General features: G+C 36.1%; 1 protein-coding gene across 1 annotated transcript in view; it reads right to left on the bottom strand.

Moving 5' to 3' along the window:
- The window catches only part of TENM1 (teneurin transmembrane protein 1), a 797330-nt gene that overhangs the window by 281218 nt on the left and 495159 nt on the right, over window positions 1-20953 (bottom strand). The window contains exon 8 of the mRNA XM_045068252.1: window positions 1288-1440. Coding sequence (XP_044924187.1) covers window positions 1288-1440 — 153 coding nt within the window. The remainder of the gene's footprint in view (window positions 1-1287; window positions 1441-20953) is intronic.

The raw sequence follows: 20953 nt of genomic DNA, 5'->3' as shown, positions 1-20953 counted from the left end.
CACTTGCACATATAAAGGAATCAAAGAGTGGGAAAGAAGATAAGAGAGAAAAAGCCAGAGTCCAAGTATACTCAGACCCTTTCCTCTGTCATCTCTGACCCTCAGCCCGTCTCAGCAGCAACAATGGAATTGCTGGGAAAGGTCAGCCCAGGCTAGAGACAGTATTTCTAAACGAGGACATAAAGCAAGCTGCATTGTGAATCAAAAACTAGGACAAATCATAATGTTTTCCTGAAACCTAAGCATGAGTTTTACTGAAGCATAGAATTACATTTTCAAAAGCAAGCAAAAACCAAACAGTACACCCTACCAATAACCCCCAAAAGAAACTAGAAACACAAGTAAAGATTAGTAACTCGAGCAGTTACAAAACAAAATATCTTGTTTGCAACTCATCAGCCAAAGTAAGACTGTCTTATTACCCCGTAAGATTTTAAGTTTCTTGAGGGTAGGGTTTGGGTCATTCATTCATTCATTCATCTGTTTGAATGTGATCTCCTAAAAATATTTAGGATTGTGCTCTATGTTCTGTTTTCAATTTCTGCTTTTGGAATTGACATCCTGAAATTTTACATTGAGTCCCTGTGTGCTGAATCCTATTTCAAGAGAAATGAGAATAGAAACTTCCAGCTATTTTCAATACTTGTATATTGAGACTCAGATCATTCAATGTGAAGATGTTGGGAGTGCTGGTATGTGACATTTATTGTAAATAAGTCAGGTAGCTCAAGCTTACATTGGTTAAATTGAACAATTCAGTACTCAGAGTACTTTTTTATTTTTTCCAACTGCAAAGAATTCATGTTCCCCACTAGAAAAAAATTCATGTTCCCCCACTTTGACATAAACATTCACCCTTATATTAAGCATAAAAGGCTTTTTCTTATTATAAACAGAAGAAATTTCCATATACCCTTTGTAAAATGTTATATATAAATGTTAGGCTTGGACACAGCGAACTTAATCAAAATCCCATGTTGCTTCAGGGTAGTTATATGTGAAATGCAATTTCCATTGTATTGAAACCTCCATCCTGTAAATATTTATCTATTTTCAAAATTGCCTACATATTTGAAAAGTTTAATTGGTTTATACTCAAGGCACTAGAGAAAGGAAAATTTGCTTTCATAAGACATTTACATGTATTTATTCTGTCCACGTAGAGTACTTCTTTCGAGTGATCATGAAATTTAATGTGAAGTGAAAACATCCCAGCTTTGGTTATAATAACCGAATTAGAAGAAAAGTAATCAATAATCAATAAATCAGTCATTTTGATCACTGTACCTTTTTTCTCTGATTTATCGGAAACTTTTCCTCCAATTGGAGAGTAAGTAGTATCCACGGATTCGGTCCCTCTGTTCCCTTTGCTAACTCCATTTTCATAGAGCTGTCCTTCAACTGGTTGCAACTGCCAAGTCAGGCCGAACAAATGTACTGCTGCAAGAAAACAAGCCATACATGAACTTATTCCAGACTTGCTGAGGAAGTCTCCAAACCAGCTGTCTCTTTCCACCTAAAAATGCCATGACCAGTTTTCTTTTAGTTGGGCCAAGCAGCTTTGAGTTTATACCTGTATCATACATGAGCTACCCTTATAAATAGCTATTGTTAAAATGTTGAGGCTCTAGCTATCCCAGTGATAGACATTGGGACATTAGTGAAGCAACCACAATGGGATTAGATGCTGGTCTTCAACACTGTTATCCCTTCTCATTTCCCTTGGTCATGGAACTCTACTTTGTATATGGAAACTGCAGAGTGATGGTGGACAGGCAATTATGAGAACATGGTAGGCCTTCCCTAAGCCAGTTTCCCGAGTGCCTGGTATGCATAAGGTCCCATGATAGCTACTGCAGATGTTAAAATATAGATGCCTATTAGGGTAGGAGTTGGAAGAATACAAGTGTAAAATTACTATAATGCAGCATAACTGACACAGTACAGGCTCAATTGTTACCAGATTAAAAAATACCTGTGTTGATCAGAGTGTAGTGGGCACTCTCATATACTCTTCATGAGAGTATTAAAAAAACACCCACCCTAGTGGAAGGTAACATAGCATCATTTATCCAAAAAACCTTAAAATTTGGCTTACCCTTTTAGCCTACAATTCCATTTCTATGAGTTAATTATGAATGTGTACAAACTAAAAAGCTATCTTTGTAACACTTAAAAACTAGTAGAAAGTTATGATGAGTCTAAATATTCATCAGAAGGAAATTAATAAAATAACTGGTATTACAAATAGTACAAGGTTACACTGCTATTAAATCATGTTACAGAAGATTATGAACTGGCATGGGAATAATTATGATGCATCAAATGAAAAACATCAGGCTACTAAACAGTATGAATAGAATGATCTATAATATGTGTGTGTGTGTGTGTAGATGTGTTGATGTCTGGGGAGAGAGAGGGCTAGGAGGATATATAGCAACATGTTCACAACATGGAGGTTATGGAGGATTTTCATTTCCTTCTTTAGGATTTATGTATTGTTGATACTTTTTACAATGAAAATGGGCTGTGTTTGCCATCTGGGGGAAGAGAATTTTTGTTTTAAAAGAAATTGTTTATTCTCTAGTTTCAAATAAAATGCCTTACAAAATATTTTTAAGAAGAAAAGAAGTGGTTTATTTTTCAATTGCTGTGGCTAAAACTTTCCGTTCTATATGTTAAATAACAGTGGTGAGAGTGGACATCCCTGTCTTGTTCCTGACTGTAGGGGAAAAGCTGTTTCTCCTCACTGAGGATGATGTTAGGTGTGGGTCTCCATATATGGCCTTTATTATGTTGAGGTACGTTCCCTCTAAATCTACTTTGCTGAGTGTTTTTATTATGAATGGATGTTGTACTTAGTCTGATGATTTTTCTGTATCTATTACATTGGGCATATGGTTCTTATCCTTTTATTAATGTGGTGTATCACATTGATTGATTTGTGAATACTGAACCACCCTTGCAACCCAGGAATAAAATACCACCTCACACCTGTCAGCATGGCTAAAATCAACAACACAAGAGATAATAGGTGTTGGTGAGGAGGTGGAGAAAGAGGAATCCTCTTACGCTGTTGGTGGGAAAGCAAACTGGGGAAGCCACTTTGGAAAACAGTATGGAGTTTCCTCAATAAGTTAAAAATAGAACCCTACAATCTAGCAATTGCAGTACTGGGTTATTTACCCAAAGAATACAAAAACATTAATTCAAAGGGATACATGCAACCCCATGTTTAAAACAGAATTATCGACAATAACCAAATTATGGAAATAGCCCAAGTATCCATCGACTGATGAATGGATAAAGGAGATGTGAGATATATATACATGGTGAAATATTACTCAGCCATAAAAAAGAATGAAATCTTGCCATTCGCAAAGATATGGACAGAGCTAGAGGGTATAATGCTGAGCAAATAAGTCAGAGAAAGCCCAATACCATATGATTTCACACATACGTGGAATTTAAGAAATAAAACAAATGAGCGAAGGGGAAAAAAGAGAGGAAGGCAAACCAAGAAACAGACTCTAAATTCTAGAGAACACATATTTGAAAAACTTAATTGTTTTATACTCAAGGTATAGACTCTCTGATGATTACCAGAGAGGAGGTGGTGGTGGTCATGGAGTGGGTCAGACAGGTAATGGGGATTAAGGAGGGCACTTGTGATGATTACGGACTGTTGTATGGAAGTGTTGCATCACTAAATTGTACACCTGAAACTCATAATACACTGCATGTTAACTAACCAGTATTAAAATAAAAACTTTAAAAAAAGAAGTGGTTTAGGGGCGCCTGGGTGGCTCAGTGGCTTAAAGCCTTTGCCTTTGGCTCAGGTCATGATCTCAGGGTCCTGGGATCGAGCCCCGCATCGGGCTCTCTGCACCGCAGGGGAGCCTGCTTCCTCCTCTCTCTCTGCCTGCCTCTCTGCCTACTTGTGGTCTCTGTCTGTCAAATAAATAAATAAAATCCGTTTAAAAGAAGTGGTTTAAAGGAACAACAGATTAAAATTGGCTTGGCTGATCAGGGATGCTTTAACGAGGTAGGATTTGAGATGAACCTTGAAAAATGTGTAGGGCTCTGACAGGTGACAGCAATGGGTAGGGTGAGGGGGCAGTTTGAAGAAAATATGACATTGTAAAGCACAACATGCATTTGAGGCAAAGGAAATTGCTGGGGTTGGCTAGAGTATATTTACGCATAGATGGTAGTGGAAGTTAAGGCTCAAAGGGAGGATTAGGGCCATATCGTAGAGGACGCTGAATGCCACACTTAGATATTTGGATTCAATTTATTAGGCAGCAGGGAGGCATTGCTATTTTCTGAGCAAATGAGTGTTATGATCAGTTTTCTTTAGGAAGATTAATTTGATAGCAATGGGGAGCACTGATGGTTTCTAGGTAAAGAAATGATATCATCAGAGCACCCTTTGCAGAAAGATAAATCCAATACTAATGTGGAGAACAACGAATTGGAGGCCTAAGGATTTGGCAGGCACACAAATTGGGATGGCATTGCAATAATCAAGGTGAGAAATAATGAGCGTCTCAATTAGGGCAGTGGCAGTGGGAGTGCAAAGAAAGCGATTCTTTAAGGAGAAATGGCATAAATGTCGTCTCAGGGTTTGGCAGCTAGTTGTGTTGTGTGTGTGTGTGTGTGTGTGTGTGTGTGTGTGTGTATGTGTGCACCTGTGTGCTCATGTACACATGTGAATATTCTGGGGGCAAGAATAGAAAAAAATGAGGGAAAAGGAGGAATCCAAGGTTTAGGTTTTGAGCCTGAGTAACTGAAAGCATGGGGCAGTGATTTAATAGAGTTAAGGGATTCTGCACTTAGCCCAACACTAGCTACAGATAACTGGTGCTGGAGATGGATTTGTTAAATGATGACTAGTTGAACTAGCTGTTGACTGATGACTACTTGGTTTGTGGCAGGGTGGGGTGCTGGGAGAAATATAATGAAATCATCTTTGGAGGTGCTGGGTTCCACCTGCCAATGGGCTATCCAGACAGTCATGTTTGACCCAGGAGCTTTGGAGGTTTGAAGTTCTGGTGAAGTATTAAGGTTAGAACAAGACTGTGGAATCATGTATGCACAGAGGCAACAGCTGACATTGTGAGAGTGAATGAGGTCACTGAGGGCAGATAATGTTGGAAGAAAACAGTAACTAGGACAGAAGCTCTGGAAATCCTTTTATCTGTTTTCTCATTGCAATTTTAAACATCAACCAAATCTTACCAAAAAGGGGTATCTGCTCTTGACCCACTAACCTTTTCCTTTATGTTCCTAGGCATAGTAAAAGGGGCTAATTTGTATGTCTAATACTCATATACAGTATATGGATTTGCAACTGAGAACAGGAAAGCTAGTCAGATAGCCTATTTAAAAATCTTTCATCCACTTTTTGTTGGAGCTAGAGATTTTTAACACCTACCTCCTAATTTATCCTTAAAACTTTTAAGCATTTAATTGCTTTCTATCCGTTTCTTTGAATTAAGGCCAGTGCTGCCTGATGAATTTCTCTTGCAATTACTGGAAACCCTTGAAACTCAAATGATAGTGGTACTGAGTCAGGTACAGTATGGCAAAAGATTCGAAGTATGGTTAGTTTAACATACTCCAATTAAAGAGGCTTATTATTTTTTTAAGAAAATTTTATCTACTCTGTTCCCCAATAATGTGAATATGACGGATGTTAGAAGCCATATTGAAAATGTGTTGGATTCCCTTGGTTCAGTTACTTTTGTGAAATTAGATTGGCCATAAGGAACAAAAGGCATAGTAGTTTTCATTTTAAAGTTCAAGGGGGATATTTTATACACTTTAAGTTAAGCCAGTTTCCTGAGGGCACTCAAAAATGACAGAAAAAATTCTCAGCCATGTGCTGAGAATCACTTCAAAATAATAAGGCAAGGATTAATTTTTCACCACAGAATGAATTAGGCTGCTTCCAACCAATCAAGACAGATAGAGAGGTGTGGGCACATTTAGTAGAACAACCTTTCAGGGCAGTGAAGCTTTATAATTTTTTGAGTTTACTTTGTCTTTTACAGGCAAGAAGCTATTTATAATGTATATTTGTATGAATACATAATGCAAGTTAACTTACTTGCTATAGACTATGGGTACCAAAGAAAAACCACATAGTCTTTCCTCTGTTGATTTGAGAAAGGAAGTCAAAACGTATGTGCAGGTAGACTAAGGTAACTACATAACTCCAGTCTTTGTGTTTTATTAGAAATAATGTTTTGTTCATATTAAGACCAATAAAATTAAATTATATTGCCCTTTGGGACATACCCATACATCACTAGAAAGATACGGCAGTACTTTCTATGGGGATGTATTTATTAATTCATTCAACAAATATCTTCAAAGCATACCCTGGCACATTGGAAACGTTGGAAATACATGCAAAGGCAAAAAAAAAATATTTAACATCCAGGACACCATAGATACTGGCTGATCAATAGGGAATCGGAAATGAACAACCAATGCAGCTTCACAAGGACACATTGATGGCACATCAGCCTTGGATGCAGGATGAAGATAGAGAGTCTTCAGCTTCTAGTGGATCTCCAATCAGATCTATGCTATGTATTTATAGCCACATTTTGAGGCAAGCCTCCCAAACCCAAGTATAGACATTATAAACCAACTGTTAGAATTAAGGGTATAGCTGGTAATGAACAGACAGTATTAAATTATATTATAGATTGATTCAACAAATATTTTTTTGAGTGCCTACTTGCACCAGGCACCGTTTTTCTAAGTTTATAGCAGTGAATAAAATTTTTTACAAAATCTCTACCTTCCCAGAACTCATACGAGAGGGTGGTGGGTTTAGACATGTAGACAATGAATAAAAATATGCTATAATTAATATAATATAGCTGTGTGGAAACAAAGAAGGCTCAGAGGAGGTAATATTTGAACCAAGTTTTGAATGGAGTGAAGTCATATGAATATTTAGTTGAAGAACCTTCCAGGAGGAAGGAATAGCAATTACACAAAACCCTTAAGCTTTGTGTGGAATGTGTGAGGAACACTAAGGATCCCAGTATGAATGGAGCTCAGTCAGGAAGAAGGGTGGTAGGAAAACTTTTAAACTGAAGGACTGCACCCATGATTGTACTATCTCTGTGTTCTAACCAACTTCACAAACTGGCCACTCATAAACTTTATAAGTGAATAGAAAGTAATATAACTAAAATCACCCATACTGGAACATCCACCTCCAAATGAGCAATGCTGGTTATAGTAGGTCTAATTGAAGTACTCCTGGCCCCAAAGTCAAAGTTATTTTTCCTAAAGACATATATAAAAATATACATCCTCAGTGAGTAAAGATTGACATGACCCAGATCTCTCCAGGAATACCAGTACCGTATCACTGCACTTTACTGAAATTCAATGGCAAGAAAGAATGCATATGCTTATTCAAATATTCCAGGAATAATGTCTTTTCAGCTTATTAAGAATGGCAGTCCTTAATGCTCCTCTAACAAATATTCCTTAGAGTTGAGTCTTGTACATTTTATAATTATTATCCTTCTTGGTTTATCCAATTGCACAAAGCTACACTCTGAAATTATAAATGTATTACAAAGGTAACAAATGGAGTATCTCATCATGCCTGATCACCAAACTCAATCAAGCACCTTGGATCTCAAGGCAGGCTAACTTTGGGAGAATAAGCTCTTCTTAACTTGCACATTTCTCTAGGCTGAAAACTCCGAGTCTCTTTGCAGTTACTTCTCTGTACTCTCTGTTGGGACGTTGGTCTTTTTCTCTTAAGTAAGACTGATGGTCTCTATTAATATTTATAATTGATACTGCTTCTTCATTCCATTCCCCTTCAAAAGGCAAAAATATTCCCCTCTGGGAGACACCATAGGAATGCTTCAGAAGTAGAAGTAGGAAATCAGTGCTGAATGACCTAGGTCTGTACTGTCCAGCATGGTGGCCACTTGCACATGTGTCTGCCAAACATCTGAAATGTGGCTAGTCAGAATTGAAGACTTAATATAAAAGAAAAAATAGAATATATCCAATAAATAATTGTTATAGTAACTACATATGGAAATGACAATATTTTAGATATATATTAAATTAAATAAGAATTTTAATTAATCCCAACTTTTTTTCACATTTTGAATGTGGCTACTGTGAAATTTCAAATTACATATGTGGTTTGCTTTGTATTTGTATTGGCCAATGTTGACCTTGCCTATCTAGAACATTTCACAAAGAGATGGGATGTTTCTCTTTTAGGGTTAGGGACCTATCACGTTATACCGAAGCTATCCATTGATATGTCTACCTCATTATTATGAAAGCATTCAAAGGGAAGGGTCCATGTCTTTGTTTTTCTATCTCTGGTCCTAATCACGGTGCCTGGTAGTCAGGAGGTACTCTAATTACATACTTCTGTATGTGACTATAAAGTAGTAAAGGAGTTTTAGAAAACAATTTTGTGATATCAATCAAAATTTAAATTGGGAATATTCCTTGACCAAGCAATTCAACTTCCAGGAATCTACTAAAGAAATAATCACGGTTGTGTATGAAGGAGTATGTACAAGGGAATTCAACCTAACGTTGTTAACATAATGACTTTGTTAATATAGTTAAGAAAAAAAGAAAAAGAACCACCAATACATCCATCTCTGAGAAGGTGGTATATCCAAGCTATGAAATCTTATGTAAGAATTAAAAGGACTGATCTCAAGAGACTGTCAGATTGAAGGAGACATGATAATTAAATGCAATGTGGGATCCTAGATAGGATCCCGGAACAGGAAAAAAAAAAAAAAAAAAAGGAAAAACCAGTATTAAACTCTTGAGTTAATAGCATCACACCAATGTTAATCTCCTACTTTTAATAATTGTACTATGGTTATGCAAGATGTTAATACTGGCAGCTGAGTGACAGGTACACAGCAATTCAGAGCTACATCTGCTCACTTTTCTGTAAGTCTAAATTTATTTCAAAATAAAAAGCCTAAAAAGAAAAAAAGAACTGATTCAGTGGTGTGCTGTAGCAAGCTTATACTGGTTTATAAGAGCCAACTGTGCACATGTCTTCCCAATTCCACCTTCAATGACTTCATGTTGGTAGTTGAAATCACCCATGGTGGGTTTATGAACATTCCAGGAACCAGAAAACATTGCAAATCCTTTTTTTTTTTTTTTCCACAGAGAGCTTGTTGTCAAACATCAACACACCCCTGGTTGACCTACACGTACTGACATGAAAAGAGCTCTAGGTTTTGTATAAAAAAAACACTGTAGAACAATGCATATCTGATGATCCTGTTTAAGTTAAAAAAAAAGTATCTCTTTATATATAAATTCATACAGAGAGAACTGGAAGGATCATACCCCCAAACCGTTGATCTTTACAATGGGGAGCTGGGACTTCAACATTTTCATAGTAATTTTAGAATCTTTTACAATGATAACGTATTCATCATGTGTTATATAATAAAAAATACTAGGTGCTCAACAAACCTTCTTTTCCTTTTAAGATTTTATTTATTTGTTAGAGGGAGAAAGAGCAGCAGGCAGAGGGAGAAGCAGGGTCCCTGCTAAGCAGGGACCTTGGGATCATGACCTAAGCTGAATTGAAGGCAGACGCCTAATTGACTGAGCCACCCAGGTGCCCCCAACAAAACTTTTTAATTTTTCATTATTTTTTTTTAAAGATTTATTTATTTGTTTTAGAGAGGAGAGAGTGCATGGTGAGGAAGGGCAGAGGGAGAGGGAAAGAGAGAATCTCCAGGAGACTCTGAGCAGCCCCACTTGGGGCTTGATCTCAGGATGGTGAGATCACGACCTGAGCTGAAACCAAGAGTTGGACACTTTACCAACTGCACCATCCAGATGCCCCCCCTCAAACCTTTTTTTTTTTTTTTAAGCTGAATGAATAGATGCATTGGTTTTTTCATTCTCTTGTATTATTATCTTCTGTCTAAAACAAAACTTTTTGGAACAATTTAAAGCAGAAGAGCAATTCAGCAATTAAATAAGGACAAGCCCAAACACATAAAACAGATAAAACAGAACTCTTGATTGAAAGAGATTGGGGTTCTAAAAGAGTTGCCCCCAAATTCCAAAGACATAATTTGAAATCTACTGGTCTCAAAAATTATCCTCAGAATATCTGAACAAGAAAAATGTGGGTGTTTGGAAGAACTCTCTTTTGGCAGTTAAATCTATTGTAATACCTCTAACAATGGGATTGTCAGGACATATGAAACCTGTCATGTTATTCTGTATCTTTTGGTATTTTGTGTCCACTCTCTTCTAGATAATACTAAAACCCACTTAATAACAAGATAAATTGGGATTTGATACTAAATACACAGGTAAACCTTGAAACTGCACTCTAAGTTTGCTTTCAAGGAATTCACCTTACATCTCAAAAGGTACACGTATTCAGCTAAGAAAGGTTTATTTGTTGCAAGAATTTTTTGGTGTTACCTTCTAATTCTACTAAATAACCTATTTAGAAAGTTTGAAATCTGTCTCACAAACAAAATCCTGCCCATAATAGATGATGTCATAAGTTTCAAATCCTGCCAAGATAAAAGTATGTGATATTTTTCAAGATAATTTGTTTTTCCTTTCTTTCAGCCATTCTTCCTCCACTGATTCCCTCACTTATCTTGCTTCATGTTCCTTCAGGCTAGGGAATGATACTGCTTTTGCACTTTACTTCCAAAGCTTGTCAGGCTATAGATCTACTTGTATGCTGAACAGTTCCCTTCCTGAAAAATATGCCAAGTACATTATCCAGATGGTGACCCCTGATGACTTCAGGCTTTCAAGTTAACTCCTAGGGGAAGCCATTTCAGCAGACCAATAGTTCAGTGGACATTATGTGATGCTAGATGCTTCTGTAATAAGGAACATCACTGTAGAAATAAATGCTACTTGAATTAAATGCAGTGACTGCTAATATTACAGAAACCAGGTTACCTTTCTATCTTAAAATAAATCCCATTTTCATTATATTGAACATCAAATTGGTATACGAGTGAACTATAGTCCTTTGATAAATTACCTTCAAATCTTGGTTTTATCCAGGTAATAACCAGATTACATGCAAGATGGAAAACCATTAGTTTTCAGAGAAGCATTTTTGAAGAACTAAATAAAATAAGCAATGCGTGTTTGTTTATGGTGGCTTCCATTTGCTTCAGCAAGTTTCATTCACGTTTTCTTTTTTTCCTAGGGTTATACATATACATTTTCGACTAAAAATATTATTTGTGCTTGTACTACCTCGTGGGCATAAGTAAAACATACGTAACTGTTCCTTTTCAAAGTAATTTGAATGGAGTCAGAATGGCTTTGAGATTCCTCTCAAACATTTTTGGAAGCCTGAAAAGCTGTTGTGTTGGGGCTGGGTAAAACTCCCTTTGAAAGAAAGGACTTCACTGATTTAAACAAAAGAAGTAAAAAAAAAAAAAAAAGAAAGAAAGAAAGAAAGAAAAGAAAAAATCCCTCTTCCTTGATTCGGTTACAAACCACATTTTGCAAGCCTGCTATGGTGAAACAGTAAAATTCAATGCCAAATGAAGAAAAGATTGAGGTGGTAAACCAGAGGCACCAAGGACACCTTTCTTGCTGAGCCACATGTTTGAACCCCTACTTCTCCTTTTCTAAATGAAATGAATTATTCTGTATTGCAGCAGACATTATTTTTTTCCTTTTTGGACTTAGTACGGTTCTAGTTTTATATCTAGGCTAGTGGCTAGAGAAGATTCTATCAAAGTAATAAATCATTTTAATATCCTAGTTCTATATTATATTATCTTAAAACTTTCATTTACTATGTATTTTATATTTTCCATCCCCAGGCTGCAGCAATATTTATAAATAACACGTCTATTTGGGTACCTTATCACAGGTGTAATATATGATCTCCATTTGCAGTTGCATAACAGGCCCATCTGTGTATTCCTTATCAGACAGACACAATTATTTAGTGTTTTCATCTCAAGTCACAGCACCAATAAGTGCTTTCCATAACTCAAGTCTGTCTTACCTTTATATTATTATTTGCTTTGTGGAGTCAGGAGGAATCGGTGGCATAATGACGGGATAAATTTTTTCAAAAAGAATCATTTAATGAATAATGCAGCAAAAATATCCATCTGACCATGAATCAGCACTTTTTCATTCTTCTTTAAAATTTTCTTTTTCTTTCCATTTTACTTCATTTTCTGCTCAGCAAATTCTCCCTTGTACTATGGTCTAAATTACTGCCTGTTACTTCATCATTACCGACGACTGGCTTGAGGGCGTATTTGTAATAATATGCAAATACGTATTTGTAATAATACTTCTTTATAAAGATCCAGACGAAACCAGTGAATATGGAGAATAAGAAACAGACCCATACCGAAGCTCTCTCCTCATCTTACTATTTGCTCTGGATGTATTTAAATTATAAAATGGAAATACATTCAATATTTATGTCATCAACCCATGAGAGTTGATGCTTTAAAACTCACTTTTTTGATTTTCATCATGTCATCAGAGACACAGATACACGGTATGTGTTCTTCTGCAAACTTTTAGATGTTGAGATTTTAATACTTGAGTTTGCATTACCTGATTATTCAGAGTTAGCATTAAAGAGCAGGGCTTGTATGAAGTTGGGGAGTCAGGAGATATAAATGGGAAGATGGAAGACAGATGAGTGGTAGAAAACTATAGCTGCCTTACACAATTTGATCAGATGGGGTAAAAAACAGAGAATAAAGTGCAGGAGATTATAATGACCCAGTTTGTTCTGGGTTTTCTGAGGTGGCACCAGGACAGCTGACTTCTGGACAAGTCACCAATGTTTGGGCTTGATTCATTACCAGGATCATCAAGGCTTCCTTTCCTTTCATGCAGTAATTATTTATCAGCTGATTACTATGTGTTACACACTGTCGTAGGTTCTGAGAATACAACAGTAATTGCTTGGTCAGAAAAAACCCTTGCTTCCCAGAGCTTACAGTCTATCTAAAGGGAGACAGTTGTCATGTGGTAGTTAAGGGCAAGGACTCTGGAGAGAAGGTACCTTGTTTCAAATCCCAGCTCTGCTACACTTGGGCAAATTACTTAATCCCTGTGTCTCAGTAGTCTCACCATTAAATTTGCATGATAATAGTCCATACATGTAAGGTACCCAGAAAAATGCCCGGCATGTAATAAATGCTCAGTAAGAGTTAGTCATTATTATTTTTACACCTGGTTAATTCTCCCCTCAAGCTAGCCTTTCCAAAACCTTTTTCTGGTGAGAGCAACATAGAGGGAACGAGGTTTCTAAGAGAATTTCAGTAGCCATCCTCACATAGCTTCATAGCGGAATAAAATGAAAACAGAAAAAAAAATTCATGAAATTCCCTAATTCTAAACCCTGGACTTAATTTAGAGCAGACATTCTTCTCTCTCCTTTCCCCACCAACATTTCCCAAAGCTGCTCATTTCCTTCCCTCCATCATCATGATCACTGAGGTTTGGAAGATGTAGATTTTGGGCTCCCTTCGTGAAAGGTTTCCAGAAATGAGACCATCCTTCAGATTTGTAAAATTGTTATCACTCTACTTTAAGTAGAGTGTACTTTCTACAAAGATTAGCAGAAAATGGTTAGAGTATCATTTTATGGACCATAACTGAGTATTGTCATAGAGCTGTGTTTTGTATGAAATGGGTCCCAAGGAAATTTTCAGCTGAGTTACCCAGGGAAGTATGTATTCCCAGGTGATCGATCAACTCCAGTAAACTGATCTGTGAATGAGCTCTGTCTGGAACATAATAAAATCATGGTAAAAAAAAATAAATAAAAAAATAAAATCATGTTATGTTAGAGCTTAAAAAGACCACAGACTAGTAGTGTTTGGAAAAGAGGGAGGAGGTAAATTTACAGTGGAGAAACCTGACAAACACTACCTCAGCCACATGACCAAGGTTAATCTCATAAGTGACAGCATGTCCATGACAGCATGTCATGCACATGGTATCCCTGATATCATGTGATGGTAATGGTCCTTCTGCAGTCTTCTTCCATAACGCCCATCTCAACACGAGAATATCAGCACCACTGAAATCAAGGGCCAATCTGCAAAAAAGCTGACCAGTGCTACTCAAAACTGTTAAAGTCACTGAGGACAGAAAACTGTCACATTCCAGAGGAGGTAAGGGAAATATGACACTGACTATGATATCCTGTCCTGGATGGGATCCTGGAACAGAGAAAGGATATTGGGGTAGAACTTATAAAATCCAGATCAAGTATCAAGTTCAATTAAGAGTAATTATCAATATTGGTTTCTTAGTTGTGACAAATGTGCCATGGTGGTACAGGACGTTAATAATGGGAGAAACCAGATGAGTATATGGGAATACTCTGTACTATCTTTGCATTTTTTTTCTGTGGATCAAAAAGTGTTCTAAAATTAAAATCTTATTTCAGAAAAGGAGAGACCACAGATCAACCATTTGGCTCAGTATCCTCATTTTATGGAAGAGGAAACTAAAGTTTAAGGAGAGGAAGTGCTTGCCCCAGGACACACAGAGACTAGCTTCCCTCTTATTCAGGACCAAGAGAAGATGTGATCTATTTCTACCATCCAATGACATTAAGTACTGAAGTAATTTAGATAGAATATTGGGCTAATGAGGCCAAAGTTATAGCTTAAAATTTTATGCCAACCAGTTGCTTTTGTACAGAGGAAAACTCTGCTCTTTGCCCACACAGTGATTACTGAAACTCATTTTGTCTATCCAGCTTAGGTAAGTGTATAGAAAAGAACTGGAAGCTCTATAACCACCTTCCATAAATTCAAAATACCTGAACATCAGTAGAATCATCTTTTCATATGGACACTATTTTATTGGATTAGTGGGTCACATGTAACTGGAGTCATATATATGCAATGTATTTTCTATTGGTTTTACAACCTCTTTTTTAAAAAATCCCAACCTTCTTAGCATTTGTGTTAAATCTGATCACTTTGTTGCCCAAAGCATTATTTTCTATCTTTGAAATAGATTCAAGTTTTGCTTTAAAGGAAACGTGGAATGTGGGAAGCTTACTGAACCTCATATAACCCCTGAAAATAGGTCTAAAATTTTTCTTAATATTTCTTGAAATGTCTCGCCAGGCTATCAGAAGATGTAGAAAGAGAATACAGCAGTCTCTCAGTTTTTATTTTTTTCCTCATGGTTTAAAATTGTAATTTTGTTTCTTTATTGTTAAGATATGCAGTTTATGTTAAAATCTTTAATATATGAAAATTTTAATAAATCAATAAACATCAGCTGAACCCTCTAGGAGAAACATGGGCAAAAAACATCAGTAGGCAATTCACAAAAGAAGAAATGTAAGTTAGCAGTGACATTTTAAAATGTTCAACCCTAGTGGTAATTTAAAAATGTAAGTTAAAACAGTGAAATACAACCTTACCAATCAAAATGGCTTTTTTCCCTTTACTTTTTTTTTTAATAGATGATGATATCAGAAGTTTTCAAGGGTTCAGGGAAATGAGCGCTCTTGCATACTGCTGCTAGGAGTATAAATTATTGCAAAATGTTTGGACAAATTGGTAATATATATCTAAGGTGTTGGAAATGTTTTTAAACATTTTGGTCCAGCAATTCCATGTTTAAAAATTTATCCTAAGAAAAGGAACAGAATGGATTTGAAAACAACCATGTTCAACATGATGTTGCTATATTATTAAGATATTGAAAAGTATTTAAATGTCCAGCAAATACGGATTGATTAAATCAATAACTATATCTATACAATAATGTTGCCACTAAAATAATGTTATAGAAAAATATTAAATAATAAATATATTCATGAGGGAAGTTATATAACTGTATCTATTATATGAACTCATTTTTAGATGCCGATTAGTGTAATAAGTGAGGGCATAGGCTCTTTTTGAAAAGTTAGACCTGAAGAGTGATGGCTTTCCCACCAACTCGCTTTGCTGGTTTGGGGCAAACTGCTGGACCCTTGAGCATCAGTTCTCTCTTATGTAAATTAAAAATAATAATACCTAATTTGAAAGATATCATGACTATGAGTAAAGGGACCTGTGTGAGTTAAAGAGGAATCATGTCCATTTCTAGAAATTATGTGCCCATTTATTTTTTAGTATTACTAGAGACTCACAGATTCTTTTGTTGTTCAGTGTTGAACCCATTACTATCATAGCTCTTTTTGAAGCTCAAATTAGGCCAGGGGGAGCCTCTTCAAATCGGTTTCTGTGTCATTTTGACATGTCTTGCTTTTGAGCACGAAATGTTTTAGGCTTACCTTGCACTCACCTTCTCTGCCACACACCTAGAAACAGCCATTTCTGCAAACAGCCTTTAATAGAAAATGTATTTAGAAACCTAAGTTTGGGCATAAGATATGCTCATTGTTTTTAAGTCCTTTAGGGGACAAAGCAGGGATATGTACTCATAGAACAAAACTTTCAGATTTTATTACCTGCTTTGCTAACATGTATGTATACATAATACCTGTATATATGTATATACACTCATATATGTATATACACATACACATATATCTGCATATTTTTAGCACCATTTATTGAAAAGGCTGTCTTTTTTCCATTGGACATTCTTTCCTGCTTTGTCGAAGATTAGTTGACCATAGATTTGAGGGTCTATTTCTGGGCTCTCTATTCTGTTCCATTGATCTATGTGTCTGTTTTTGTGCCAGTACCATGCTGTCTTGATGATGACAGCTTTGTAATAGAGCTTGAAGTCCGGAATTGTGATGCCACCAACGTTGGCTTTCTTTTTCAATATCCCTTTGGCTATTCGAGGTCTTTTCTGGTTCCATATAAATTTTAGAATTATTTGTTCCATTTCTTTGAAAAAGATGGATGGTACTTTGATAGGAATTGCATTAAATGTGTAGATTGCTTTAGGTAGCATAGACATTTTCACAATATTTATTCTTCCAATCCAGGAGCATGGAACATTTTTCCATTTCTTTGTGTCTTCCTCAATTTCTTTCATGAGTACTTTATAGTTTTCTGAGTATAGATTCTGTGTCTCTTTGGTTAGGTTTATTCCTAGGTATCTTATAGTTTTGGATGCAATTGTAAATGGGATTGACTCCTTAATATCTCTTTCTTCTGTCTTGCTGTTGGTGTAGAGAAATGCAACTGATTTCTGTGCATTGATTTTATATCCTGACACTTTACTGAATTCCTGTATAAGTTCTAGCAGTTTTTAAAAGAATGAGTTCATATTTACATCTCTAATACTAATCCCATATCGCAGAGTTCTTCCCTTCCCCCATTCCATATTTTTATTTCCTTTTCACACGGTGAACCCTGTTCTCAATAACATCAGTGTTTACTCATCTGCTTATCATACAAGATACACAAAATAGTATTAGAATTCCTACACCAAGGGGTGCCTGGGTGGCTCAGTGGGTTAAAGCCTCTGCTTTCAGGCTCAGGTCATGATCCCAGGGTCCTGGGATTGAGCCCCGCATCAGGCTCTCTGCTCAGCAGGGAGCCTGCTTTCCTTCGTCTCTCTCTGCCTGCCTCTCTGCCTACTTGTGATCTCTGTCAAATAAATTAAAAAAAAAAAAAAGAATTCCTACACCAAGACCACTACCAGAATGAAACCTACTAAGTGAAATTAAAAGTTTTTTTTTGTCTTTAGAATATGTTCTTCTGAGGGTATACAGTTATGTATTCAAAAGGTTGAAATTCCTAATAAATACATAAAGAACTCTTAAAATTTGAGACAAAGAGAACCAAAAGGAAAAAAAAAAACAAACTCAACAGAAAAATGGACAAAAGACATGAACAGTATACAGTTCACAAAAATATCTTTAAACATATGAAAAGATGTTCGGCTTCATTCGTGATACAAAATAAAACTCCACTTAGATAACCTTTCTAACCTATCCCACTGACAAAGATTCACAAGCTTGTGACACACCAGGGTGGTAGGTCCACAGGGACACAGGCAATTTCACCCATTGCTGGTGGGTCTACTGAATACTACACAACCCCTGTGAAGGAGATCCAGGCAGAGGAGCCACGTACCTTTTTTTTTTTAACATTTTATTTTATTTTTAAGTAGGTTCCATGCTTAACATGGGGCTAGAACTCATGACCCTGAGATCAAGAGAGCATGCTCTACTTACTGAGCCAGGCAGGCATCCCTAATTTTATTTTTTAAAGCCACTTACCATTTTTTAAAAACTTTTCTTTGTTTCAATGATCAATTCCTCTCATTTCGTATTCTTTTTTTTTTTTTTAAAGATTTTATTTATTTATTTGACAGACAGAGATCACAAGTAGGCAGAGGCAGGCAGAGAGAAAGAGGGTAAAGCAGGCTCCCCGCTGAGCAAAGACCCGCCCACCCCCGGATGTGGGGCTGGAGCCCAGGGCCCTGGGATCATGACCTGAGCTGAAGGCAGAGGCTTTAACCCACTGAGCCACTCAGGTGCCCCTCCTTTTGTATTCTGTATGTTTTCCCCCACTTCTTCTAAAAAATTTTTTGAGTATAGTGGACTCAGAGTTACATTTGTTTTAGGTGTTCAACATTGTGACCTGTTATCTCCCTACGTCCTTATGGCATGCTTACTGCAAGTCTAGCTTCCACGTGTCACCATACAATGCTATTACAATATCACGGACTATATTCTCTATTTTGATTTAACGTGGCTTGTGGTCTGCCTATTGATTTTTTTTTAATTTTTTATTTTTTATAAACATATATTTTTATCCCCTACTGATTTTTAACAACACTTTATTTTTCTATTATTTTGCTGTTTTCTACCCCATTAATTTGTGCTTTATCTTTATTATTTCTTTTCCTGTGCTTTCTTTAGTTTATTTTATTGCTTTTTAAGCTTTATTTTCATATTTATGAATACAAATTTTCCTCATAAATGGTTTAATTCTATCTCATACAGTTTGACATGTGGTGTGTTTATCATTATTCTTAGAAATTTTGTAATTTTCAGTTTTATTTCCCCTTACACAAGTTTTTTTTTTTTAAGATTTTATTTATTTGAAAGACAGAGATCACAAGTAGGCAGAGAGGCAGGCAGAGAGGGGTGGGGGAAGCAGGCTCCCTGCTGAGCAGAGAGCCCGATGGGGGGCTTGATCCCAGGATCCTGGGATCATGACCTGAGCCAAAGGCAGAGGCTTTAACCCACTGAGCCACCCAGGCGCCCCAAGAGGTTTTATTTTATTTATTTATTTTTTTAAATTAAAAAAAAAAAACTTCCAGGTGAATAGCCTTGTTTTTAAAATTTTTATTAATTTATATTTTCATTTCACTGTGATCTGGGAATGTCTGTATTATTTCTACTTTATGAAACTCATTGAAGTTCCTATTGGGACCTAATATAAGATCAAATTCTGTGAATGTTCTGTGTGCATTTGCGAACAAGGTATATTCTCTATCAGGATGTTAAGTTCAATATATAGCCACAAGATTTTGCTTTTTTAGGTCTTCTATATACTTAGTAAGTTTCTGTCCATGTGACCAGAGAGGATAAAATTTCCTATTACCAGTTCTTTTTGTTTATTTCTTCTTGTATCTCTTGTAGTTTCTGCTTTATAAAATCAGTTGTTGGGTTATTTATGCAGAGATAGTCCTGGCACTGCATACAGTATGTTCTTTGTTGTGTTTTACGGTTTTTGGCTTGAGTTCTCCTTCACCTGAAATGAAGATTGTAAGATTTGTTCTTTTACTGCTTCCATTTACCTTGGTAAATTCTTTAATTTTTAGCCATTTCTGACTCCTTTTATTTCAGGTGTGTCTCTTATAAACAGCAGAGAATTCAGTTTTGCTTTGTACCTATTTTGAAAATCATTTCCTTGTAATAGGTTAGTTTAACCCATTTACATTTATGGATATGACACAACTGTACCGTATCATTTATGTTTCACAGTATTATGTTATTTTATTGTATTTCTCCATGTCATTTGTTTTCCTTGGTTTCTAAATTTTTCTTTTGGTATTTAAGAAGGTTTCTATTTTTCTTCTATTGAGTACCTTTATGCTATTATCTTTTATAATGCCCTTATTCCCCTGTGCTTGCTTGATTATCTACCATTTGGGTTGACAACTTAAAGTTATATTTTGACCCTCTATGTGGCAATCAATGAGCTTATTTGACTTTTGCCTTTTCATTTCTCCCGGATGTAGCTGAATTACTATTACTTCATCAAAATATATAAGATTTGCATACTATTTTCCATACCATTTTTCCATCTATTTCCCCACCTTTGTTATAATCTTAAATCCACAATTAAATAGATCTAATTTTCACCAATAGGCCTTTGCCAAAGATTTCCGCATCGTCTTAGTTGGATGAAGCTTGTTCTCTAAATCATAGATCAACAAACTTTAACCCTCAGTCTAACTTGGCAAACTGTTTGCTTCGATATGGCCTGTGAGCTAAGAATGATCTTTACGTTTTTAATAGTTGAAAAAATTTGAAAGGATACCAGTATTTCCGGATATGTGAAAATTTTCACTGAATCAAATTTCAGTTGTCCATACAATTTTATTGGAACACTGTCACAGTCGTTCGTTTACATCTTGTCTCTGGCCGCTTTTGGTGCTAGTTGAATACTTGTGACGGACAGCCTGCAAAGCTTGAAGTATTTACTGTCTGATCCTTCACAGAAAAAGTTTGTACTCCAGATCTGTATGGCTTGTGAGTACAGTATTCCCGAACTTCTGGCATGTTTAAAACTGTTTTTCTATACCGTTAATAATTGAAAGAGAACTTGTTTGCATAAAATCCTTGGCCCACACTCCCTTTCTTAAGTTATTTGAAAATGTTGCTTTGTTCTTACTTGGCTTTGTCTGCTGTGAAGATGTCTGATGCCAAACCTGACTTTTCTTTCTCTCATTTATAAATGACTTATCCTGCTCCAAG

This window comes from Mustela putorius, unplaced genomic scaffold, assembly GCF_011764305.1.
Source record: "Mustela putorius furo isolate JIRA1106 unplaced genomic scaffold, ASM1176430v1.1 tig00003901_pilon_pilon_pilon, whole genome shotgun sequence".
Taxonomy (NCBI): Eukaryota; Metazoa; Chordata; class Mammalia; order Carnivora; family Mustelidae; genus Mustela; species Mustela putorius.
This window is presented reverse-complemented; position numbering and strand designations above follow the sequence as displayed.